Genomic DNA, 27205 nt, shown 5'->3' with positions numbered 1-27205 from the left:
CGTTTATATCAGGTCCAATCATTGTACATACTGATCCCCCACCCCTTCCTAAAATGATTTCTTTACAAACATTTGAAATCATTTTGAGCCATTTACAATATTAATGGGATGTGTGTTATATTACAACACACGTAATTGAACATTCTAAACTCCCTACAATTAAGGAAAGGGTAATGGGATTTGATATACTGTCTTCTGTGGTAAAATCAAAGCAGTTACATTTATCAAATTCAGGTAATTTTAAAATGTTATTCCTAATGAAATTAGTTTGTCTGGAATGTTTGCAGCATTGATGGAAGTCCCTTGGGTGAACCTCTCAGATTTGGACAGAATTTTGCTCTTAGGACAATGGAAGGTTTTATGGGACAAGTAAGTTATTACTAATGAAAGCCCATGAGATTTTTTTTATTATCCATAATAAAGCAGAACAATGGAACTAGTATAGTCAATGGCATACCAAGGGGAGGGGAGGGGCGGTCCGCCCCTGTTGCAACTCATAAGGGGGGTGCTTCCATGACTGGCATCATGATGGAACTCCTGGCAGCAGCAATGGGCCTTCTTCCCTGCCAGGTCTTGCCTTCGCAGAAGCAGGAAGTAAGCGGGACCAGCAGAAAGGAAGGCCTGACACCGGCAAAAGCAGCGGGTTGTGAACGCTACTGCTACCCACAATAAAAGATAAGTTTCTGGGGGGGAGGGGAGGTGACAAAGAGAGAGAAGGAGGTAGGTAGATTGATACCCACGAAGGGGAAGAGGAGAGAAATGCTGTACCCGATTGAGGGGAAAGATGGAGAGGGATGGAGAAATGAAGACTAGGGAAGTAGGAAGAAGAGAGAGATCACTCACGATTCAGAAAATCAAAGGCGCCATATAGTACCATGCGTATCAATGAAATAGTTTAGTGTAACACAATCAGATTGAAGGGTCCAAACTATGCAATTGGTATACCATTAACATGGTACTGTTAGGAAATTTAGATAGATTTAAAAACCGATCTAAAAACATTTCTTTTTCTCCCTATGTGTATGAGATGGTTAATGAAGGTCTGAAATGAAGAGAACCCTGGAAACATCAGATAGTAGAAATTAGATATCAGAATTTTTTTCTTTTGGATTGTTGTTTTGACCACTGGATTGTAATGTTAAGTTAATTTTAAATGTTAGATTGTTTATTATATAGATTTATGTAATTGTTTGGATTTTTAGACTGTAAGTTGTCCCAGAAGGCTATGCCCTTGGAGTGGGATAGAAATTTTAATAAACCTTGGAGAGAGATTGCCAGACCAGGTGGAAGGAAAAGGAGATGCCAATCATGGAGGGAGAGGTGATAAATGCCAGGAAGGGGGAGGGAAGGAGACAGAGATGCCCAGACCAGGGGGTAAGTAAGAAAGGAGAAGAGATGCCAGAGCATGGAGAGGGCGGGAGAGTGGAAGAGAAGCAAAGCTGGTGAAAGGCAACTTAACAAAACAATAGGGTACTTAAGTTTAACGACTCTCTGGAATGTGAATTGTGAAGAAACTTCAGACCTTACTAACAGCCCGATTGATTTTTTAAAGCCTCAAAATTAGAGAAAGCTATGTCTTGTTACTAAAATTACACTGGTTACCGGTTGATTCACGTGTTACCTTCAAACTACGGGCTAGATTCAACTAACCTTCCGATCCTGTGTCCGATCCGTGTGCAATTGGAGGCAGGGCCGACTGATTCACCAACCATCTTCATGCAAATGGAGGTGATCGGAGGTACATCCCCAACTGACTGCACGGATCAGATTGAATCGGGAGAGCCCCGACAGTAGTGGACAGGAGAAGCAGCCTCCTTCACTGCTGTCAGGGCTTTGCCGGCTTTTTTTGTTTGTTTGTTTTCATTTTTTTAATAGGCCGCAAAATATCAGGGAACCATAGGAGTACCGTCATTACCATGCCTATGACACACTGTGCAGAAAATAGCCACCTATGGTATTCTGTGCCATAGGAATGAACTACTGCATTATCTGAAAAGTACTAGTAATAGCACCCACTCAACAGGTCCTTGAAAGGTCACTTTGGGCAGGCCAAAAAACCTAGAGACTTGAAGAAGGCACAGATAGTTTATTAGCATACGTATGCGACTCCCGAGCTCCAAGCTGGCTTCAGAAGTGCCGAAAATAGGATGTTACAGAGATATGTATACATTCTTCTGGCTATACAACTGAATTCTAGAAAAAACTTTTCACGTGTTACTTTTCTTAACAATCATTGGTCCTCAGCTCACACTAGCAGGTCACTAGCAAGTCACTTATCTAGGCCCTGCAGTCTTTCTGTTGCATGTCGTTTATGCTGAGATAGCCATAAGGAAGTTAGAATGTCCAAGCTAACACCCAGTACAGGCAGGCTAGAACATGAGATAAGTTAGGTCTGCAGCTAAACATAATTCAGCATTTTATTAAAGAGAAAACTTAGTTCAACACTTAGGAAAACCAGTCCCAGACTCCTTCAGTCTGAGAATATCTACAGTACTTTTGTTAATGATGGGTAATATGGCAAATAACCATCTATATATTCATGATTTTTTCTTGTCATTTTCAGTTGTATCTGGCAAGTGATCAGAGAACATATGATGAAGTGTGCTAAGAATTCTCACTTACAGGAAGTGAATTTGATGAATCAGCCTTCTTACTTAACTTGCATGGCAGATTTCTTACTTAGATCCTCACTGCGCCTCGAATACGAGGGATTTCCAGTTCCTGTAAGAAATAGACACATTAGTTATTGCTGTGCCATTTGTGAGAACTTTTGGAATGGGGGAAGAGGATTCTATTTCATTGATCTTATTTATAAGGCAGATACAATGAAGAACTTACAATCTAATTGGATAGTTGAGTAAAGTGAGTCCTTTGTGATTTTAGGATTTTATATTACTATTTTGTGTTAATTCACAGTAAGCCTGCCACTGGATTTTAGATGTGGATTTAACTCATTTTACATTCTATTCCATATTTGTTGACCATATACCTGGACAGATCAAGGCAGTTTATAAAAGTTAAAAAAAAAGGTCAAAACACAGTGACCTCATGTACATTTAAACATTGTTTACAGAAGTTGCATAGCTATGGGTGGGCCGGGGCCCAGGCCCACACAAGACAAGTTAGCAGTGGCTGCCTTTTTCCCCCACATCTGGATCCAGCATTTGCCCCGCTCATTGGCCCACAGCCTAGCAACTCCCCCCTCTCTTTAAGACTCCCACTTTCCGGAGTACCTCATCACACTTACAGGCAGAGGCAGCAATGAGCCTGCTGGCTTCACAGACTTCCCTCTGCTGTGCCCCACCCTTGCTGATGTAACTTCCTGTTGTCTTTCTGACAGGATGCAGCAGAGGAAATCCCACGGGGCCAATGCAAGTAGTGAATACCCGTCGCTGCTGCCGCCCAGGAGCTGAGGTACACCGGCATGTGTAGTCGCCAGGCCGTGGGCAGAGAAGGGTGGCAGCAAATGCTAGATCCAGGGGCAGAAGGAGAGGAGGCAAGATGCAGGATAAAGTATGTGTGGTGGCAGTGATGGTAGTTTGGAAAGGCCCACACAAACAAATCTGGCCTACGCTATGGATTTACAGTTAAAATATTTTGCCTCCTTCAGTTGTAGCTTAGTGCAAGTTACATTCAGGTACACTAGGTATTTGCCTGTCTCTGAAGGATCTACATTATACCTGAGGCCAAGGTCTCAAGAAGTGGTGGTGGGATTTGAACCTGGCTTCACAGGTTATGCTCCAAGCATTAGATAACGACTAATAAAGATAAAACATATTCCATAAATGTTTGGTAACTCAATAATACACTAAAAGCTAGCAGATTTGAAGCCTAGTGGCCATTTAGCAGCCTACCAAAAAAATTCCTGTGCAAGTAGCATATAATTCCTTATAGATGAGTTGTAGAAGGCTTCAATCCTTTTTCTCAGCTCCAAACCCCTTAATTTGTTAAAAATCATTTAGGATGGACTCCTCAGCCCCTAATCTGTTGAATGTGTGTATGAATTGTGCCAGATCAGAGATCGTGTACCACGTGCTGCAATGCACTGGGGGAGGAAGCGGGAGCATCAGGCTTCATCTCCTTAGGAGTATTCATCCGGGACAATATGAAAGCTGCAAATCAAGTGGAGAAAGCTTCAGCAAAAGCTAGACAAATGTTGGGTTGCATCAGAAGGAGCTTTATCAGCTGAAAGCCTGAAGTCATACTGCCATTGTACAGATCCATGGTGAGACCTCACCTGGAGTACTGTGTCCAGTTCTGGAGGCCGCATTATCGGAAAGATGTGAAGCGACTGGAGTCAATCCAGAGAATGGCCACTAGGATGGTCTCGGGACTTAGGGATCTCCCTTATGAGGAACGTCTGACCAGACTGCGCCTTTATTCTCTCGAGGAGCGCAGAGAAAGGAGGGACTTCAATTTTTTGAGACCGTGAACAAGCAAATTGATAGTGGAATGCCGGTGGACATAATATATTTGGACTTCCAGAAAGCGTTCGACAAAGTTCCACATGAAAGACTTCTCAGGAAACTACAAAGCCATGGAATAGAGGGAGATATACAAAGGTGGATAGGCAAATGGCTGGAAAACAGAAAGCAGAGAGTGGGCATAAATGAGAAGTTCTCAGACTGGGAGAAAGTGACTAGTGGTGTGCCCCAGGGCTCGGTATTTGGGCCAATCCTATTTAATATTTATATCAATGACCTGGAAGACGGAATATCCAGTGAGATCATTAAGTTTGCAGACGACACAAAGCTATGCCGGGCAATCAGATCGCAGGAGGATAGCGAGGAACTCCAGAGCGACTTGTATCAGTTAGAGAAATGGGCAGAGCAATGGCAGATGAAGTTCAATGTGGAGAAATGCAAAGTAATGCATTTAGGTAGTAAGAATAAGGAACACGAGTATAGAATGTCAGGCGCAACTCGGTAAGAGCGAACAAGAAAAGGACCTGGGTGTACTGATAGATATGACCCTGAAGCCATCGGCACAATGCGCTGCAGCGGCAAAGAAAGCAAACAGAATGTTAGGCATGATAAAGAAAGGAATCACGAGTAGATCGAAGAAAGTCATAATGCCGCTTTATAGAGCAATGGTCAGACCACACTTGGAATACTGTGTCCAACATTGGTCTCCCAACCTAAAGAAGGATATAAAACTGCTGGAGAGGGTGCAGAGATGAGCAACGAAGCTAATATTGGAATATGAGGAACGACTCAAGAAACTGGGACTGTTCTCCCTTGAGAAGAGGAGGCTGTGAGGGGACATGATCGAGACGTTCAAAATACTGAAAGGCATCGATAAAATAGAGCAGAAAATAAATTATTTACATTGTCCAACATGACACGGACAAGAGGACATGGTTTGAAGCTAAGGGTGGACAAGTCCAGGACAAATGTCAGGAAGTTCTGCTTCACGCAGCGAGTGGTAGATGCCTGGAATGCTCTCCCAAAGGAGGTTATTAAGGAATCCACTGTGCTAGGATTCAAAGGCAAATTAGATGCACATCTCCTTACGAGAGGCATAGAGGGATATGGGTAACTAAAACTACATCAGGTGTATACCTGACTAGGCCTCCGCGTGTGCGGATCGCCGGACTCGATGGACCATGGGTCTGATCCGGAGATGGTAGTCTTATGTTCTTATGTTACATGATTGAAACATTTAAATACATCACGGGCTGCATCGAGGTGGAGGAAGATATCTTTTTTTCTTAAGGGTCTCATCGGCGACAAGAGGGCATCCGCTAAAACTTAAAGGGGGAAGATTTCATGGGGACACCAGGAAATACTTCTTCACTGAAAGGGTGATTGATCGATGGAATGGCCTTCCACGCCAAGTGGTCGAGGCCAGCGGCGTGCTCAACTTCAAGAGAAGTTGGGACAGACAAGTGGGGTCGCTACAGAGTCATGCTTAAATGACGGACTCATGGGAGAGGGGACTCTAGAGTAGACAAATTAACTGAGGGAGGGTTCTTGAGTGGGCAGACTTGTTGGGCCACAGGCCCTTTTCTGCCATCATACTCTATGACCCTCCAGAGCTGGGGAGCCTGCCTGGGTCCTTGATTTCAGGAAAAAGTCTCGCCCAGAGGCCATTCTGAAGTCTGGTGCCAAACGCCTGCATTCTGAATCTGGGACTCTTTTGGCATGGTGCAGGCATCTCAGCAGGGCCCTGCAGCGGACATGGGGTGTGAATTTTCCCCGGGCTTTATTTGGCTCCTCTGGAAAACGTATTCTTCGGACCCAGCTTGTTAGATGCAGGTGGTGGGTGCGTAGGTTTCTTTTAAGCCGGTTGCATCAGTGGCAGAGATCCCTTTTTGGGAGCCCTCTTGTCCAGCTATGGCAGAGATCAATTGCATTAGTTGCTATATGAATATTATGTCTCTTCTGTCTCCTGACACTGCTTCTATTTTGGATCCAGCAGATAACCTTGTGGGGACTAGTCAGCGCAGTCACTCTGAAAGTCCGGATTTGGGTGAGGACCCCTCCGTCCACAGACTTTTTAAGCATGACTCTGTCTACCATTTTATTACTGATGTTCTGAAAGACCTCAAATTGGGATCTCCACCTTCCATGTCAGTGTTCGGTCATGGACCATTCTAATGTGCTGTCCTCCTTTTTTCCATCCCATCTGCATCTTCTTGGTCTGGTTTTGGACCAATGGGATACCCTGGAAAGCTCTTTCCAGCTTTCTAAAGCTATGGCTAAGCTTTATCCACTAGCAACCTAAGGTGGATTCCACCATGGCACAGGTTACCTGGCACACGGTCCTCCCTAGCAATGGAGGAGTAGTGCTTAAGGACTCCCAGGATTGCAGAGTGGACATTATATTGAAAAAGCTTTTTGAAGTGGTTTCTTCAGGTATCAAGGTGGCGGTGGCAGCCTCCTTTGCAGCATGTGCCTGTCAGACGAGATTACACAATGTGCTCTCTGCGGAAATGGATGCCTGTCCCCAGCTATTGATGGATGGTGTGGATTATGTGGCAGCACCCTTTATGATCTCATTTGAGTTCTTAGATCTCAGCTTATGTAGTGTCTGCGCACCAGACTTTTTGGATCTGTCATTGTGCTGGGGATGCTGCCTCCAAGACCACTTTAAACAGACTTCCTTTCAAGGGTCAGCTACTTGTTTTCATGTTTTGCAGACCAGATCAGAACAGAAATTGTTTATATCACCAGGGAGGTTCCCTTGCGCTCCCCTATTTTGTCTTGGATTTGTTCTGGTATGTTGCTTGGCTTTGGGACTGAACTACAGGGGGCTCTAACTCTCTAAGGTAGGAAGAGCACATGCTCAGAAAAGTGTTTGGATTTCTGCAACTCCGGGTTTCCAAAAGGGATCGAACACCTAGTGTATTAAATCCTCCAGGGACTAACAAAGAAGATTATCAGAGGGTGAAAATCTAATCTTCCGTTAGAGCCCCTAAACCATGACTACATGTTGCTGGCAAAGCCCTGCTGTGTGGCAGTGCCTGACCCTGAAAAGAGGCAAATTTCAGATTTGGCAGAGGGCCCGGAGGATCCAAGTCAGGTCTTCGACCCCCGACTTTGTGATCCTGATGTATGCAGCCTACCAAAAATATTAACAAACACCAACAGGATGACAGCAGGGAGGTACACAGAGTGCTTCCTCCTCAGGGCGAAGCCCCTTCACAATCTGTGGAGCTGCAGGAACCAAAGGTTCAGTCACAAAACGACTGGGGTGATTTGAGGTCAGACACTATGCCATTACTTTCCAAGAAAACATCATCTTTGGGGCAGACAACCAGGAATCAGTGGCAGTCCTAGACCAGGGAGAGGATTCGATGGTGCAAAGACTTTTCAAACCATCGGATTTAACTGAAGTTATTACAGTTTCTTTGCAGGAGTTGGATCTAAAGTCCCCATAGGTTTTGGCTGCTCAGCTTTCGCTGTTATGCAGTACCAAGTCACAGTCCACGTGCTTCCCTTCTCAGCCAGATATTACCAGACATGCCAGAAGGTCCCTTAACCAGGCGAAGGTGTTTACAAAATTGTATCCCATGGCTTCAGAATTTCAATAATTGTTTACAACACCTAAGATGGATTCACTGGTTGCACAGGTTTCTAAACAAACTTCACTGCAAAAGAAAGAAATACCATTAGCATATACTCTCATACCAATCAGCTTACTGTGATAAAGATTTTCGTCTACTAATACTCAAGTCCAGCTCTTATGAACACTTTAGAAAACTGCTAAAAACTTTTCTCTCTTCTAAATTCCTGACCAATTAGATTATCATGTTCTTTTCTAACATAATTTGTGTCTTCATAGCATAGCTTTTGTTAACCACATTGAACTTATGGTTATGCAGTCTATAAATCTGTTGTTATGTTATATTAAAATGAAAGGTCACTTGGACACACAAAGTCAGAGGCGTGAAGAAAGTACAAGAGGTTTATTACAGCATACCGGACTCTAGTGCAGTTAACAGCCTGCCTACTAGAGTGTTAGAATCAGGAAATGCATGGATTTTTATGCCCTTTTTGCAAACTAATATATGCAAAAACTACAATTTTCATTTGTTACTTCTATAACTTTTCTACAATTATTATTGGTCCTAAGCCAGCACTTATGATAGGTTCAGGGATACAACTTATAGTCCTATAGGAAACTAGCTCATTTCTCTGCTTATCTAAATCTTACAGGTCTAAATGTTACATGTACAGAAGGGCAGGGTACATCATGGCTCAAACTCTTATCTATTTAGCTTTCAATGTGGTAAGGCATGGACATACATTTCAGGCAGATGAGGTCAATAGATTGTACACTGTTTTCAGCTATGTAGGCCAGAGCAATATTTTAAACAACAGTTAACCATTTCATGACCCTACAAAAGAACCAAAAAAGAAGAGGCAAGGCCTCGAAATGCTGTAGAACAATGGCAAGAAGAGGTACTGGAGATGTCACAACCAGCGTAGAGACTCAAGTCTTTATTGAAGTAAAATCATGAAATATGCAAAATCCCAATCATAAAGCATACGAAATCCCAACTAGGTCCCTGGTTTTGACGTCTCCAGTATGCATAATCCTGAAGGATAAGCAGGATCGCAGAGTGGATTTGTTATCCAGAAGCCTTCCTCTCTACATAGATGATACTAACGATGGATGCAAGACTCTACAGCAGGGGTGGTCATTGCGAGGGTCACAATGGCTGCCATTGCAGAAAACATGGTCCATCATAGCAGATGAGTTGAGAGTCATTTGGTTAGCTCTCCAATTTTTTTAGACACGTCTGAAAGGCAAAGCAGTCAGAGTATCCTCAAAAATGTTACAGCAGTGACGTACGTCAGCAGGCAGGGGGAACCAAGAGTTCTATGAAGCTTGAAAGCCCAGTTTCAGTGGGCAGAAGAAGTCCACCTGCAGGCCATAACAGCGGTGCATGTAACAGGAGTTGACAGTGTCCAAGCCAACTACCGCAGCAAGCGGACGCTGGATCCAGGGGGAATGGATGTTGTCCCAAAAAGCATTCAACTGCATTGTAAGATGTCGGGGCACCCAATGTTTGATGTCATGGCATTGGTGGACAATAAGAAAGCCCCTCAGTATTTCAGTCAAATATGCGAACCAGAAGGTGTCAGAATGGACTCTCTCGTGAAGCCTTGGCCCTTGGCCAGCAAGAGAACTGCTGTATGTGTTGCTATCATGGCTGATGATAGGCTGAGTCATTCGCAGAAGAGCAACCTATTGTGAATTGGTAGTCCTTATAGCCCCGAATTGGCCACATCGCCCATGGTTTGCGGATCTGGTCCACTTGCAGTGGGACAGCTGTCTCAGACTACTGCTACATCACGGAATTCTGTCACATGGGGCCCATCGTATTAGACAATCTGGAATGCTATGATCTTACGGTATAACCCAAATCACAGTTACCGGATGCTAGGGTCCACCTTGGGGTTAGTAGCCAAGAAAAAGATCTGGGTGTCATTGTAGACAATACGATTAAGCCTTCCGCCCAATGTGTGGCGGTGGCCAAGAAAGAAAACAAGATGCTAGGAATTATTAGAAAAGGGATGGTAAACAAGACTAAGAATGTTATAATGCCTCTGTATCGCTCCATTGTATGACCTCACCTGGAGTATTGCATTCAATTCTGGTCTCCTTATCTCAAGAAAGATACAGCGGCACTAGAAAAGGTTCAAAGAAGAACAATGAAGATGATAAAGGGGATGGAACACCTCTCATTTGAGGAAAGGCTAAAAAGGTTAGGACTCTAAGACAACCAGGCGTCAAAACTCTTCTTCCCAGTCGATGCCAAGCACTCACACCGTCGATGCTCATCTCATTCAAACACATGCAGGTCCCAGCTAAATATTGGGATGAGACCTGCATAAGCTTTTTTTTTTTTTTTTTTTTTAAATAAAGTACCCAGAGACCCTGATCTCCCTCCCAACCCCCACAATAATATCCCCTCCCCCGGCCTGTGGCCAAACCTCCCCCCCATGTCTGGTTAAGCCCCCTCAGACCTACCTAGAATTCTGATGGTCCAGTAGGCCCCCTCGCTCCTTCCCCTGTGCCTGAGAAATGGCTGTCATGACTTTCATGGCAGCTTGCAGTACTTCATGTACTACTGCTTAGCTGGATATCCTCCAATAGCCTGCTATCTCCCACTGAATCTCCAGTTCGCCATATTGGCTGGTAACCAGCTATGTCATGCAACATAGCCAGTCACCACCAGTATTCATTGGCTGACCAGTTAAAGCTAGCTGTTAGATAGACCTGTCTAAAAGGCAGGTCTAACTTTGGCCGCTAGGCCTTAGTTAGCCAGCCAATAATTGTTGACTTGACTGGCTAAGTCCACAGAGGCAAACTTTGACCCAGATGTTCCATGCCAGTGGCCACCTACAGCCCCAGCATTTAATATCCAAGACTGCCATGGACCACAGTAGTCGGGCTGCCTCCCACAGTTTCAATATCAGGCCCTGTGTGCACAACTGTGCATGCTAATCATTAATTGTGCACACAACTTTATAGGATTAGGGTGGTTGTGTTGATTTTCAGTTCTAGAGGCCTTTGACTGATTAAATCTGTGCTCAAATAGCAGGCTTTAAATATGACCAACTCAGTATCTCAATCTTCCTCTTTCTCCATTCCTGGCATTCCAAATTCAGTACCTCCTATCCCACCTTCCTCTCATCTGCCCTCCCAATCTCTATATCCAGAAACATCATCCCATAATGCAACAAGAAATATCATAAAAAGCCACAGAATTTAAACACTTATTTTTTACTTCTGCAGGCAAATAAAAAACTTCTTATAATTCATAGCAAAACAAATCGATGTCTGGCAGTCCTGAGAAAGCATGCCCAATGGTAAGTGTACATTTATACCAAATAATTATTTGTTTGCAAAGCCACTGAATCTGTTTTATACATGACTACAAAGGTGTTGGAATGGGGGAGGAGGCAAGAGAAAGAGGCTGACTCAAAGGAACAGCTACCGCAGTAGTTACAGTGGTAGCAAGAATGTCCTTGGAAAATTCCTGCGGTCAGTCTCTCCTCCATCCCTCCCCTCCGCAGTCCACCGCCTGTACGCCTACCTCCCCTGCCAGCAGTGCTTTTGCCTTACACACTAGCACTGCTGGCTGGTTGGTTCAAATCTCCTCTCTATGGCAAGTCCCAGGTATGCGGGCTTGGCGGGCTCAATTTATTTTCTTTTTAATGCTTATGTGTGTCCCGGCCTTATATTTAGCCAGGGACCCAGAATTATCCCCCAATATTCAGTGCCAGTGCCTGGACATGGCACTAAGGGCTACTTTTACTAAGCTGTGATAGCGTTTTTAGCGTGCTGAATTGCTGCACGTGCTATACCCGCACTACGCGGCTAGAATGCCAGCTCAATGCTGACGTTAGCGTCTAGTGCGTGGCAATTCAGCGCGCACTAAAACCACTATTGCAGCTTAGTAAAACGAGCCATAAAAATTAGGAGATAATTTAGCTGATGATAAGCGTTTAAAAAACTTATTGGGCTGGTGCCTAAGTGGTTGTTGGGGGGGCGGGGCAAACCGTCGATCTCAGGCTCCTCCGGTGCAGTGAAGGGGGACGACTCGATTTCCCTTCCCCTTCACTGTGCTGGATCTTTAAGATGAGAGGTCCTGTATTCAAAGCCCTTAAGAGGGCTGTAATGACAGACCAGTGCCGAAGTGGCTGTTGGGGGGTGGGGCAAATCGCCGATCTCAGTCTCCTCCGGTGCAGTGAAGGGGGACGACTCGATCACTTTTCCCCTTCACTGTGCTGGATATTGAAGAAGATAGGTCCTATATTCAAAGCCTCCAAGAGGGCTGTAATGACAGACCAGTGCCGAAGTGGCTGTTGGGGGGCGGGGCAAATCGCCGATCTCAGGCTCCTCCGGTGCAGTGAAGGGGGAAGACTCGATCTCCCTTCCCCTTCACTGTGCTGGATCTTGAAGGATAACTAAGGCAGGCTGAAATGTAATTCTTAGTATTCGGTATTATATTACTTAAAATTCCCCAACAGCTGACTGCTACCTGAACTAGCAGCAAATGTCTCAGGGAATGTCAGCGATCTTTCTTCTCTTATCTTTAAATTTCCCTGTCTTAATGTTTCTCTCCAGCTATCGGTCTACCATTTAGTGATTCCATTTATCTTATCTTGACTTTTGTTTGATAGGATTTACCACCTCATTAACTTAGAATTGCAGCGCTATTTCACACTGATACTCCAGCTGATTTCTCTCCCGCTACTTCAAACTGTCATAACAGCCAATTTCGATTCTAAGCAAGCCTGAAGAGTGACAAAATGTTACCGTTTTTCCTTTCTTGTTCTTTTCTTTTAAGTCAAATTAGATCATCAAATCCTTTAAAGTCAGCACATGACAATTGGAAACTTTATTAGACTTATTATTAGAAAAGTTTAGTTTTATGCCGGTAACGGCATCAGAGAGAGGTAATCTGATCTCTCTGTTCAGCACTGTCCCACACTGAATTTATTAGGAAAATATAAGCAGTTTGTTTTTTTACCAGGCTATCGCTTAGTATTTAAGCTGGATATTTCTGCGAGTATACTACTTTGGATTAGGAAAAACCTTCATTTAAGTCAGAATGTAGGCATCTGGGAGAGGAGCTCAGCAGTTATGCTTCCATCTTGTCCTGCAGCTAAATTTCCTTAAATTGAATGGGTGTGGAGTTAAGTAAGTTGTTCTATATGAGTTGTTTCTCCATGCTCACAGGAGCACCCTTAAACTGTACTATCTTATACATAATAGTAAGGTCTCTCTATTTTCTGACCTTACAATATGCTGTCACTAATAGTATACTTGCTCTTATTCTTATGCTTTCTTTCTTTCTTTTTATTCCTTCTGGCAGTAGTGTCTACCTGATATCCTGGTTTTACTATTTGTTGTTTCCTTATAAAGGTGATGATTACTATGTTTTACCATCGTATACAAAAGACTATGGCTGATTTACATATCATCTCTTTTAATGTGAATGGTTTGAATCATCCTATTAAAAGGAAGAAGATTACTAATTATATGTTAAATAAACATCCCGATGTGATCTATTTACAGGAAACCCATCTCCCACCTGCTGCCGCTTCTAAATTTGATTTGAAGGGATATTCCACTCATTTGTATTCCCCTGCGACTCAGAGAAAGAAAAATGGAATATCAATACTTTTCAGTGATAAACTATCCCCTATCATTCACTCTGTTAAAACAGACTCCAATGGAAGGTGGTGTCTGGTACATGCTGCGTTGCACTCTGTGGATTTTGTGTTCCTTAATATTTACGCTCCTGTTTTGGATCATCCGGATTTTTTCAAAGACCTTCAGCTGGCGTTAGTTGAATATGACTCTTATTCTCGAATATTGGGCGGAGATTTTAATCAAATTCAAGATATCTATATAGATCGATCATCCTCTTGCAAACCCTCAAAATCTAAATCTTTTGCAGCTCTACATGCTTTAAAAGAAGCCTTTTCTCTTGTAGATCCATGGCGTTTACTGTATTCCAAAGGTAGAGAGTATTCACACTTTTCACCACCACATAATACCTACTCGAGAATTGATTTCTTCCTTCTCTCCTCCTCTCTCATTCAAGACGTGACAAATACTTTCATACACCCAATAACTCTTACAGATCATGCAGCTATTTCATTACATTTATCTATTTCTGCCCCACGTAAAGAATCTCCCTCTTGGCGACTTAACAATACTCTGCTTTTAGATGAGGTAATAGTAGAAAAAATCAAATCTTTTACTACGGAATTTTTTGAAATCAACACCAAAGATCCAGAAATTTGTCCTTCTATTATTTGGGAAGCTTACAAAGCTTCTCTCAGAGGTGAATTGATCAAACTTGCTTCCTGGAAAAAAAAACAATCCATCCAAAAAGAAAAAGAACTGGAAACCTCTATTAAAAATTTAGAACTACAACATATGTCCAACCATCTACAAGATCAATCCATGCTCCAACGTATTCAAAACTTAAAATATGAATACAATACTCTAGTCTCATGTACGGCCCGTCGTGACATTTTCATTTCCAACTCTGGTCACTATATGGGAGATAATCTTATGGGTCGCCCTTTGGCTAGATATCTCAAAACTAAATCAAAACGCTTGCACATCTCAGCTGTTCAAGATTCATCAGGACAATTAGCCAGAACCAGATCTCTGATGGCTTTACTGAAAGGTAGGGCGATATCTCTTTTTTATAGCATCTTAAGAGATCACATCTTCACCTTTACACCTCAATCCATGAACCACTGGGGCTCTATCCTAAAGACCACGCTTTCTGAAATAGATTGGGAACTCTTCTGGTCATCTACAAATCGTCCTCTATTATCCTCAAGAGTTTCGCAATCAATGTTCTTTGTTATGTGGAATGCAGTATGGACTCCATTTCGAATGTGGAAAGCGAAACTGAAACAAGACCCTACCTGTTGGAACTGTTTGAAAGAGCCTGGAACTCTTGATCACATGCTTCTTCACTGCACTATGGTTCATTCCTTTTGGACTCGTATATGGGACACCATAAAATCTATTACCGAATGTTCAGAAGCTATTTCCATAGACATTATAATCCTTCGTTCTCAACACCCTTGTTTCGCACTATCAAACTGCCCTCCTAAACTTATTGACACCATGATTGTGACAGCTCTTATGCACATTTTGAAAAATTGGAAGTCACCCACACTACTAGACTACACCTTTTGGTGGAACTCCTTGAGCATGTACCACAAATTCGAATCATATGCATATGAAAAGAACACGATATCTCGTTTATCTACAAATTTGGTGCGAAATAAATCACCTTGGTCATTCTTAGATTCATATGTTCATTCTGCCTTGTAGACACTTCTGCCTCTCTCTCTCTCTTTCTTTATCTCTCTTTTTTCTTTTTTATTTCAATTCATCTTCTCTGCTTTTCTATCCTTTCTATTTCTTTTCTTAGCAGTTTCAAATACTCTGAATTCTTCTTACTAATCTACTATATGCAAATAACAGCAATTATGGTTTCTTTTGTTTCTACATCACTATTTCTTATTCAATTTTTATGTATTTGAACTGCTTTCTGTATATTACTTATAATATTCAATAAAATTAATGAACTAAAAAAAAAAAAACTTATTGGGCAAAATCATCCCAGTATTTAGCTGTAAGTAATCAGCATTAAGCCTGGAAATTCAATGCAGGGCCCTGTCTGGGCTCTGGCATAAAATTTTCAGGTGTAGCCTGTTACGTGTGATATGTGGCACTTAAATCAGCTATGAAGAACCATATAAAGGCAGGACTGCTTTTATGTGTCCTATTTATGCTGTTATCTTTAACTGGTTAGGCGCCTAATATTCCACTTGATTAGCCAAGTGCTAACTGGGCCTTTTCAGAGACGCAATCCAGTTAAGCGCTAACTGAAAATGCCCAGTTGGCATCAGTCAGGCAATTTAAATAGCCATTTAAATCATTGATCATACTGAAGGTGATTTTCCTTATATATTGTGCAGTGGGCACTTTTGTGTTTTTTGTGGTTTGTATCAGCTTTCCGACACTGACAGCATTTCATGACTGTAAAACACCACTGCATCAGAGAAATCGCACTCTTAACTTCCCAAAGATTAATCTCCCAGTTCAATCACACTTCACATCAAAGTCCTTTGACCCCAGCCGATCAATTTTTGCTACTCACTGTTGGCGTCTTCAATATATTGGTTATCTCCACCATCTGGCTTCATATCCTCGAACCTTCGAATCACAGTGTTACAAGTTGATTTGCCCAGTAGGTGTTGCTCTGAAAGCAGTGTATTATCCCGGGACAAGCAGGTAGCCTATTCTCACATATGGGTGACGTCATCGACGGAGCCCGGATGCGGACACCTCACAAGCAGACTTGCTTGAAGAAACCAGAAGTTTTGAGTCGACCGCACCACGCATGCGCGAATGCCTTCCCGCCCAGCGTAGGGCGCGTCTCCTCAGTTCTCAGTTTTCTGTGGAGCCGAGAAGTCCGTCTTTGACTCTCTGTGTTTAACTTCATTACTTTGTGCCTTCTCTGAACCACGGTTTGTATTTTTTTCTTAACAAATCGCTATTATTAATTTATTTCTTTTATTTCTAGTTTTAAAAAAAAAAAATTTCATACTTCCGTCCGTCTATCGGGGCAGGCCGCTCGGCTGCAGCCCAAGGACTTCGATCTTGTGGCGGCTATTTTTATTCCTATGTCCCGGCCTGCCACGGGCTTCAAGAAGTGTAGCCAGTGCCTGCATGCGATTTCCCTTACGGACCCACATTGTCGGTGCCTCAAGTGCCTTGGGCCTAAGCATCAACCGAAGTCATGCGAGCGCTGTGCTACTCTTCAACCTCGAGCCATTAAACATCATCTTTTGGTGGAGAAGCTGTTTGGCATGGATTCTTCCTCCGATCCCTCGACCTTGAAGGCACCCTCAGCCTCACTTTCGACTGAGACTCCTCCTGCTTCTACTGCTTCCACCTCAAGCCTCATCAGACCTTCGTCATTTGCAGCGGCTCTTTCGTCGATGACTCCTGCTGTATCTTCCCCTGTTTCCTCAGGTCAAATAGCTCAGCAGAACTACCGTTCCAGCGGTAGTGCTTAAAGTGCCTAAGACTTCTAAGTCGAAACACATTTACACTGCCTCGGTGGAACCTCCATCCATAGCAGGTGGTCCGGTTTCAGACGCGGATCCATCCTTGCTGGCTTCTTTCCAGACCATGTTGGAGAAGCAGTTTATTCAGTTCCTTACTAATATGGGACCGAAGCTGCTTCCTCTCATCCAGCCTGGGCATTAAGCAGACTCCCACGAGGTCAAACCACTTCCTTTGCCTCAGGGAGCAGAGTCTCTGTGAGTGTCTGGTCTGGCATCCAAGCACGTGAAGCAAGGAGCAGAATCTTTGCAAGTGCTTTGGCAAGTGCATACTCTATACAAGGAGCAGAGTCTTTGGGAGGTTCTTCCACCAAACCTCTGGAGCTTCGATCTACAGCCTCCAGTCCTATCCATTCGTTGGTACCATTGGCTGCTTCTGTCTCCGAGGTGAAGTCTCCTCGATCTTCGAGATCAGCTTCCAGGCACAGTTCTCACCGACAATCGAGGCCTTCATCGAGGCATACTTCCAGGCATGGTTCTTCTTTTAAAGAACGACCCTCTTCAACTAAGCCCCGATCTACTTCTACTTCAACTAGACCACCGACTCCTTGTTTGAGGTCTCCACTTCCGAACCTCGAGGATGCAGCGGTTTTGATTGCCTCGTCCAAATCTCCATATTCTTTTGATGCCTTTTTTCCTGCCGAAGCTTCATCTTTGACCCAGGCTGCCTCGACGTCCTCGAGTCCTTCTCGAGGCAAAGCATTGGCGGATCAACTATCTTTCTCATTTTTTCTTCGTCAGATGGCTGTGGACTTTTTATCTGGTTCCAAATACTCTAAGGAGTACCTTGAAGTCATGCATCTTCCTCAACCTCCGGCAGAGTCACTTAAGCTTCCTCTTCACAAGCTTTTGTCTCAGACTTTTAGTCGATGCCTGGAGACACCTTATACCACATTTCCAGGCAAATTGGACTCTAGGTATAACTCACAGTTATCTCATCAATCCCTGCTTGTCGAGTCCTCCTTGAAGAGGTCCCATCCTTCCAAGGTTTATGCCAATGTTCCTCCTGGAAGGGAAGGGAAAACTATGGACAAATTCGGATGTCGCATCTATCAAAATGCCATGTCGATGTCCTCTATAGTCCTCAATTATAATTTTAATTTTATTATTTTGAGTTCCTCATTTCTCTATTACCAAAGTTCTTGACTTATTTGGATACTGAAAAGCACTTTGAATTTGGTATACACTTTCCTCTAGGGTATACACTGAATATGTATACCCTAGAGGAAAGGAGAGACGGGGGAGATATGATTCAGACATTCAAATACTTGAAGGGTATTAACGTAGAACAAAATCTTTTCCAGAGAAAGGAAAATGGTAAAACCAGAGGACATAATTTGAGGTTGAGGGGTGGTAGATTCAGGGGCAATGTTAGGAAATTCTACTTTACGGAGAGGGTAGTGGATGCCTGGAATGCGCTCCCGAGAGAGGTGGTGGAGAGTAAAACTGTGATTGAGTTCAAAGAAGCGTGGGATGAACACAGAAGATTTAAAATCAGAAAATAATATTAAATATTGAACTAGGCCAGTTACTGGGCAGACTTGCACGGTCTGTGTCTGTGTATGGCCATTTGGTGGAGGATGGGCAGGGGAGGGCTTCAATGGCTGGGAGGGTGTAGATGGGCTGGAGTAAGTCTTAACAGAGATTTCGGCAGTTGGAACCCAAGCACAGTACCGGGTAAAGCTTTGGATTCTTGCCCAGAAATAGTTAAGAAAAAAAATAATAATAATAATTTTAATTGAATCGGGTTGGGCAGACTGGATGGACCATTCGGGTCTTTATCTGCCGTCATCTACTATGTTTCATGAAGTCTTTGCTTCTTTATCTCAACTCCGTTTGCATCTCCTCCAGTTATCTTAAGATGCCTTCGAGTTGTCTGCCCGGGCAGCTGCTTGCTCTGTAGCTATGCGTCGCCTTGTCTTGTTTCGTACCATTGACATGGACCCTAATCTTCAGGACCGCTTAGCTAATATTCCTTGTGAGGGCAATGACCTCTTTGATGAATCTATCGAGGCAGCCACCAAGAAATTGTCTAACCATGAAAAATCCTTTGCCTCTATTGTCAGACCTAAGCCAAAGCCAGCTCCTGCCAAACCTACACGCCCTGCTCCTATCTATCAATGGCGTTTTGCTCCAAGGACGGCTCCTTACTCTCGCCCTCCTCTTAAAAAAACAGCAGCCTCCGAAGCAACAAAAACCTCAACCTTCTGCGGCACCTAAGGCTACTCAGCCTTTTTGACTGTTTAAAACAGCATAACCTCTACCGTTCTGACTCTGTCTTCTTTCCCCCCTATAGAGATCATCTCCATAATTTTTATCACCGATGGATGACTATTACATCCGACCTCTGGGGGCTGACCATCATCAGGGAAGGATACTCTTCATTTCACTCAGGTTCCACCAGAGCTTCCTCCAAGAGAGTATCCTTCCAATCCTTCCCAGACCGCCCTTCTTCTTCAGGAAGCTCAAGCTCTGCTTCGTCTCCATGCCATCGAACCAGTTCCCTTGGAACAGCAGAACAGGGAGTTTTAATCCTGTTACTTCCTTGTTCCCATTCTGGATCTCAGGGCTCTCAACAAATTTCTAGTCAAAGAAAAGTTTTGAATGTTGTCCCTGGCATCCCTTTATCCCCTTCTCGAGCAGAACGACTGGTTATGCTCTCTGGATCTCAAGGAGGCCTACACTCATATCCCCATTCATCCGGCCTCCTGTCAATAGCTCAGATTTCGGGTGGGGAATCTGCATTATCAGTACAGAGTACTACCCTTCGGCCTGGCCTCATCTCCCAGAGTGTTCACCAAGTGCCTGGCCTCACCTCCCAGAGTGTTCACCAAGTGCCTGTTAGTAATAGCAGCAACTCTAAGGAACCATGGTCTTCAGGTATTTCCCTACCTCCACGACTGGCTCATCAAAAATTCAACATCTCAAAGGGGTTATTGTAACGACCCAACGGACTACCTGGGTCCTACAAAGTTTGGGATTCGAAATCAACTTTCCCAAATCTCAACTTCAGCCTTCACAAAATCTACAATTCATTGGAGCTTTTCTGGACACTGTCCAACTCAGAGCATTCCACGACTGGAAGCTCTTTTTTCATACAGCTCTGTCATATAGTGTCTTCCCGCGCCTCCATCTCAGCGAGACACATGATGGTACTCCTAGGTCACATGGCCTACACAGTACACATGACTCCTTTTGCCAGACTTCACCTCAGAATTCCTTAGTGGACCCTAGCATCTCAATGGACGCAGGTTTGTGATCCACTTTCTCAACACATAACAGTCACTCCTTCATTGAAGCAGTCTGTCTGTTGGTAGATGCTCTCTTCCAGTCTTTCCAGAGGCTTTCTTTTTCAAATGCCCCTCCCATCAGAAGGTCCTCACGACAGACTCTTCGACCTATGCTTGGGGCGCTCATCTCGATGGTTTCCGTACTCAAGGCCTCTGGACTAGTACGGATTGTCAGTGTCATATCAATCTGTTGGAACTCAGAGCGATCCTTAAAGCTTTCAACACTTTTCATTATCTTCTTCACGACCAAGTAGTACTCATTCGGACAGACAACCAAGTCGCCATGTATTATGTCAACAAACAGGGAGTGACGGGATTTGCCTCCCTTTGTCAAGAAGCTCTGAAGGTTTGGGACTGGGCAATCCGCCACAACACCTTCCTCAAAGCTGTCTACATTCAAGGGGCGAAGATTTGCTTGGCGGACAACTTGAGTCGTCTTCTGCAACCTCACGAATGGACACCCCATTCCTCGCCTCTTCATCGCATTTTTTCACAATGAGAAACACCTCAGATAGACCTCTTTGCAGCTCCCCACAACTACAAACTGCCTCAGTTCTGCTCCAGGATATACTCTCCTCATCGCCTCGAGGCAGATGCTTTTCTTCTGGAATGGACGAATCTCTTCCTATATGCATTCCCTCTCATTCTCAAGACTCTGTTCAAGTTGAAGAACGATCATGCCACCATGATTCTAATTGCTCCTCGGTGGCCGAGACAACCTTGGTACTCCCTTCTACTTCAACTCAGCAGCAGGGAGCCATACCTTCTACCAGTTTTTCCTTTTCTGCTTACACAGAGTAAAGGATCTCTGCTTCATGCCAACCTGCAGTCTCTACACCTGACAGCTTGGTACCTCTCAACATAACTCCTCTTCAGTTTTCTCAATCTGTAAGAGATGTTTTAGAAGCTTCTAGGAAGCCTACCACTAGACAATGCTATCACCAAAAATGGACTAGATTTTCTACGTGGTGTTTTTCTCATCATAAGGAGCCTCAGCATTCCTCCTTATCTTCTGTTTTGGACTATCTTTTGCACTTATCCAATTCTGGCCTCAAGTATACATCTATCCGAGTCCATCTCAGTGCAATTGTAGCTTTCCATCAGCCTATTGAAGGTAAACCTCTCTGCTCATCCGGTGGTTTCCAGATTCATGAAAGGACTTTTCAGTGTCAAACCTCCTCTCAAACCGCCTCCTGTGGTTTGGGACCTCAATATTGTCCTTGCTCAACTGATGAAGCCTCCATTAGAACCAATTGATAAGGCTCATCTGAAGTATCTCATTTGGAAAGTGGTGTTTCTCATATCCCTCACTTCTCCTCGACGAGTCAGTGAGCTGCAAGCTTTAGTTGCTGATCCACCTTTCACAGTGTTCCATCATGACAAGGTGGTTCTTCGTACTCATCCTAAATTCCTCCCTAAAGTGGTCTTGGAATTTCATCTCAACCAATCCATTGTTCTTCCAGTGTTTTTTCCAAAGCCTCATTCTCATCCTGGAGAAGTAGCTCTTCATACTCTGGACTGTAAACGTGCTTTGGCCTTCTATTTGGAACACACCAAACCACACAGAACTGCTCCTCAACTTTTTGTCTCCTTCAATCCAAATAAGTTGAGACATCCTATTTCTAAGCGTACCATCTCCAAATGGATGGCTGCTTGTATCTCATTCTAATCTGCCCAGGCTGGATTACCCCTCCACAGTAGAGTCACAGCCCATAAAGTCAGAGCAATGGTAGCTTCAGTAGCTTTCCTCAGATCTACTCCTATTGAGGAAATTTGCAAGGCTGCTACTTGGTCGTCGGTTCATACTTTCACTTCTCACTATTGTCTGGATGTTTTCTCCAGACGAGATGGACAGTTTGGCCAAACAGTATTACAAAATTTATTCTCCTAAATTGCTAACACAACCACCATCCCATTCTGGTTAGCTTGGAGGTCACCCATATGTGAGAATAGGCTGCCTGCTTGTCCTAGGATAAAGCACAGTTACTTACCATAACAGGTGTTATCCAGAGACAGCAGGCAGCTATTCTCACAACCCACCCACCTCCTCTGGTTGGCTTTACTGCTAGCTATCTGAACTGAGGAGACGCACCCTACGCTGGGCGGGAAGGCACTCGCGCATGCGCGGTGCAGTCGACTCAAAACTTCTGGTTTCTTCAAGCAAGTCTGCTTGTGAGGTGTCCGCTTCCGGGCTCTGTCGATGACATCGATGTGAGAATAGCTGCCTGCTGTCCCTGGATAACACCTGTTAAGATAAGTAACTGCTTTTTGGTCAATTGTAGAAGGAGCCATAGCTGTCCTGGGAGATTTCAACCTGCCAGGTGCGGACTGGAATGTTCCATCTGCCGAATCGGAAAGAAGTAGGGAGATTGTGGATGCCTTTCAAGAGGCTCTGCTCAGACAAATGGTGACGGAACCACAAGGGAAAAAGCGATATTGGATCTGGTCCTCACAAAATGGAGAGAGTATCTCTAGTGTTTGAGTGAGTGCTCACCTGGGAAGTAACAATCATCAAACGGTTTGGTTTCATATAACGGCTAAAGTGGAGAGCGGCCGCACATTACTTAAAGTCCTAGATTTCAAACGTACAGACTTAATGCAATGGGAGAGTACCTGAAGAAAGAGCTGTTAGGATGGGAGGACATAATAGAAGTGGAAAGACAGTGGTCTAAGCTGAAAGGAGCAATAAAAATGGCTAAGGGACCTTTATGTGAAGAAAATTAATAAAAACGGAGAAAAAGGAAGCCGATATGATTCGCCAAACTAGTGGCGGAAAAAATAAAGGCGAAAGAGTTGATGTTCGTGAAATATAAAAAAAACCCAAGAAGAGGAAGTGCAGAAAGAACTACAGGTGAAACTGAAAGAAGCCAAGAGAGAGATACGTCTGGCGAAAGCACAGGCGGAAGAACAAATGGCTAAAAATGTAAAAAAAGGGAGACAAAAATTTTTTCAGATATATAAGTGAAAGGAGGAAGATGAAAAATGGAATTGCTAAACTAAAAGATGCTGGGAACCGATATGTGGAGAGTGATGAGGAAAAAGCAAATGTGCTAAACAAATACTTCTGTTCTGTGTTCACAGAAGAAAATCCTGGAGAAGGACCGAAGATTGTCTGGCAAAGTTACACGAGAAAATGGAGTAGATTCTGCGCCGTTCATGGAGGAGAGTGTTTATGAGCACTTGAAAAACTGAATGGTGGACAAAGCGATGGGACCAGAACGGGATCCATCCCAGAATACTAAGGGAGCTCAGAGAGGTTCTGGCGAGTCCTATTAAAGACTTGTTCAACAAATCTCTGAGACGGGAAATGATTCCTGGGGATTGGAGGAGAGCGGATGTGGTCCCTATTCATAAAAGTGGTCACAGGATGAAGCATGAAACTACAGACCGGTGAGCCTCACTTCAGTTGTTGGAAAAATAATGGAAGTGTTGCTGAAAGAAAGGATAGTGTACTTCCTTGAATCTAATGGGTTACAGGATCCGAGGCAACATGGCTTTACAAAAGGTAAATCGTGCCAAACGAACCTGATTTAATTTTTTGATTGGGTGACCAGAGAGCTGAATCGAGGACTTATGCTAGATGTAATTTACTTTAGATTTCAGCAAAGCCTTTATTACAGTTCCTCATAGGAGGCTGTTGAACAAACTTGAAGGGCTGAAGTTAGGACCCAAAGTGGTGAACTGGGTTAGAAACTGGCTGTCAGATAGATGCCAGATGGTGGTGGTTAATGGAAGTCGCTCAGAGGAAGGAAAGGTGAATAGTGGAATCCCTCAGGGTTTGGTGCTGGGGCCAATCCTGTTCAATATGTTTGTGAGTGACATTGCTGAAGGGTTAGAAGGAAAAGTGTGCCTTTTTGCAGATGATACCAAGATTTGTAACAGAGTAGACACCAAAGAGGGAGTGGAAAAATATGAAAAAGGATCTGCAAAGTTAGAGGAATGGTCTAATGCCTGGCAACTAAAATTCAATGCAAAGAAATGCAGAGTAATGCATTTGGGGATTAATAATCGGAAGGAGCCGTATATGCTGAGAGGAGAGAAGCTGATATGCATGGATGGGGAGAAGGACCTTGGGTGCTAGAAACATAGAACATGACGGCAGAAAAGGGCCAGGGCCCATCTAGTCTGCCCACACTAATGGCCCACCCCCTACATACCTCCATGAAGAGATCCCACATGCCAATCCCATATTTTCTTAAAATCTGGCACGCTGCTTGCCTCAATTACCTGTTGTGGAAGATTATTCCAGCGATCAACCATCCTTTCGGTGAAGAAGTATTTTCTGTGTCGACATGAAATTTCCCACCCCTGATTTTCAACGGGATGCCCTCTTGTTGCTGTGGGTCCTTTAAGGAAAAGATATCCTCTTCCCCTCGATATGGCCTGTGACATATTTGAACGTCTCGATCATGTCTCCCCTCTCTCTGCGTTCCTCGAGTGAGTACAGCTGCAACTTACCCAGTCGTTCCTCATACGGGAGATCCTTGAGTCCTGAGACCATCCTGGTGGCCATTTGCTGAACCTACTCAACTCTTTTTGATAATGCGGGCCTCCAGAATTGTACACAGTATTCCAGATGGGGGTCTCACCATGGATCTGTACGGAGAGGGTGGTGGATGCCTGGAATGCGCTCCCGAGAGAGGTGGTGGAGAGTAAAACTGTGACTGAGTTCAAAGAAGCGTGGGATGAACACAGAGGATCTAGAATCAGAAAATAATATTAAAAATTGAACTAAGGCCAGTACTGGGAAGACTTGCACGGTCTGTGTCTGTATATGGCCATTTGGTGGAGGATGGGCTGGGGGAGGGCTTCAATGGCTGGGAGGGTATAGATGGGCTGGAGTAGGTTTTAATGGAGATTTCGGCAGTAGGAACTCAAGCACAGTACCGGGTAGAGCTTTGGATTCTTGCCCAGAAATAGCAAGAAGAAAAAAATAAAAATAAATAAATTTAAATTGAATCAGGTTTGGCAGACTGGATGGACCATTCGGGGTCTTTATCTGCGGTCATCATCATCTACTGTTTTAAGGCAGAAGTGCCTTTTAACATTACCCTATAATATGGTGATCATTAGTTGTTTTAAAACATATTTAGAAGCCAATACTGCATATAGTTCTTAGTCAAATCTAAAAAGACTTCATATCCTGCAAAAATCTTTTGTTACCCTGCTCCTCTATTTTTCTGCAGGCCTTTTAGAGATGTGTGATATTTTAAATATGGAATTCCACATTTTGCGCTGTTCATATGGGTGTCCCAAAGTCTCTAGCGTCACTTACCATTGTTTACACCTCACATGCTTTTTACATTCATAATACAACTATAGTTGCTGTTCCAGGACCAACATTAAGAAAATATTAATCTACCAGGTTTTGCACTTTCTCCTTCTTGGCACCTGCACATGGAAATAGTCTTCCCTTCTTATAGTCAGTCTGAGCTATCCTTTTCCAAATTTACTCCCTCCTCCCCTTTTACAAAACCACAATAGCAGTTTTTAGCGCAGGCTGGCGCACTGAATGCTCTCTGCTGCTGCCTGACGTTCATAGGAACTCTATGAGCATCGGGGAAGCAGCGCAGAACATTCAGCATGCCAGCCTGTACTAAACACCGCTGTCGAGGGTTTTGTAAAAGGGGGGTTAAGTCCTTGCCAAAATCTTTTTTTTTTCTGCAGTGGCCTTTGAGAGGTTTGTGTGTAGTTTAAATATGAAGGTTTCCCTAATTCTTATGAGTAAGTTTATGACTGAAACTCTGAATGGTAGGGTGAACCATATGGCGTTATTGATGTAGTAAATGTGAAAGTTGTCTACCTTTCCTGTGAAACAATGGAGTTCCTTTCCAAATTAATGTGTGTTATAGTTCTTGTTTAGCTACATCACAGAATAGTTTATAAGACCTGTTGAAGAAAGTGCGTTAATTAAATTGTTTGAACATCCACTAAACGTACCAAATACCATACTAATGTTTTCTCTATACAGGACATTCTTTGGAAAAGAGTTTGAAGTTGCTACTCATACCTACATGAATTCCCATAAAGTTGAAGAAGATTTGAACCACTGGATTTTAGTCACTGCTAATCCTAGTGATGATGTACATACCATGTATGACAGACCTGAACCTCCTTTTGAAAAATAGATGAGAACAGATAAAACATTGGTGACTGAGATAAAATGTAAAATATTCCAATGACAGTATCTGTAACATGTTGCATCTAACAATTCAAAAATTAAATGTAGAATTATAAAAACAGTAATAAAACAGCATGTTTGTGTTTCTTGCATTTTATTTTTTTAATTTAAAATTTTATTGGATCTTCAAAAATGCAACATCAGTGTTACTAAATATTGAATCTGACCAACCCCCCAAAAAGTGGGCTGATTGCAGAACGGTGCTGTGGTTGTAGAAACATGATGGCAGATAAAGGCCAAATGGTCCATCCACAGCATAAGAACATAAGTTGCCACCACTGGGTCAGACCAGAGGTCCATCGTGCCCAGCGGTCGGCTCCCGCGGTGCCCATCAGGTCTGTGACCTGTGAAGTGGTTTCTGACCATTTCTGTAACCTACCTCTACATCTATCTGTAACCCTCAATCCCCTCATCCTTTAGGAACCTATCTAAACCTTCCTTGAAACCCTATAGTGTGCTCTGGCCTATCACAACCTCCGGAAGCGCGTTCTATGTGTCCACCACCCTCTGGGTAAAAAAGAACTTCCTCGCATTTGTTCTAAACCTGTCCCCTCTCAATTTCTCCGAGTGACCCCTTGTACTTGTGGTTCCCCACAGTCTGAAGA

The 27205-nt window shown here is 43.6% G+C and overlaps 1 protein-coding gene across 2 annotated transcripts; it reads left to right on the top strand.

Annotated features, from left to right (window-relative positions):
- LOC117360048 (cilia- and flagella-associated protein 161-like) lies at positions 1-26683 on the top strand. Of its 2 annotated transcripts, XM_033943649.1 has the most exons (4): positions 21-369; positions 2564-2723; positions 11251-11324; positions 26391-26683. In XM_033943649.1, the coding sequence occupies exons 1-4, from the start codon at positions 278-280 to the stop codon at positions 26545-26547; spliced, it is 483 nt and encodes a 160-aa protein (XP_033799540.1). In that variant the 5' UTR covers positions 21-277; the 3' UTR covers positions 26548-26683. The 2 variants fall into 2 exon arrangements, with proteins under 2 accessions (XP_033799541.1, XP_033799540.1); XM_033943650.1 differs by lacking the exon at positions 2564-2723 and having other exon boundaries at positions 1-369.
- Positions 26684-27205: the final 522 nt, after the last annotated feature.

Source organism: Geotrypetes seraphini, chromosome 4 (assembly GCF_902459505.1).
Source record: "Geotrypetes seraphini chromosome 4, aGeoSer1.1, whole genome shotgun sequence".
Classification (NCBI taxonomy): domain Eukaryota; kingdom Metazoa; phylum Chordata; class Amphibia; order Gymnophiona; family Dermophiidae; genus Geotrypetes; species Geotrypetes seraphini.
This window is presented reverse-complemented; position numbering and strand designations above follow the sequence as displayed.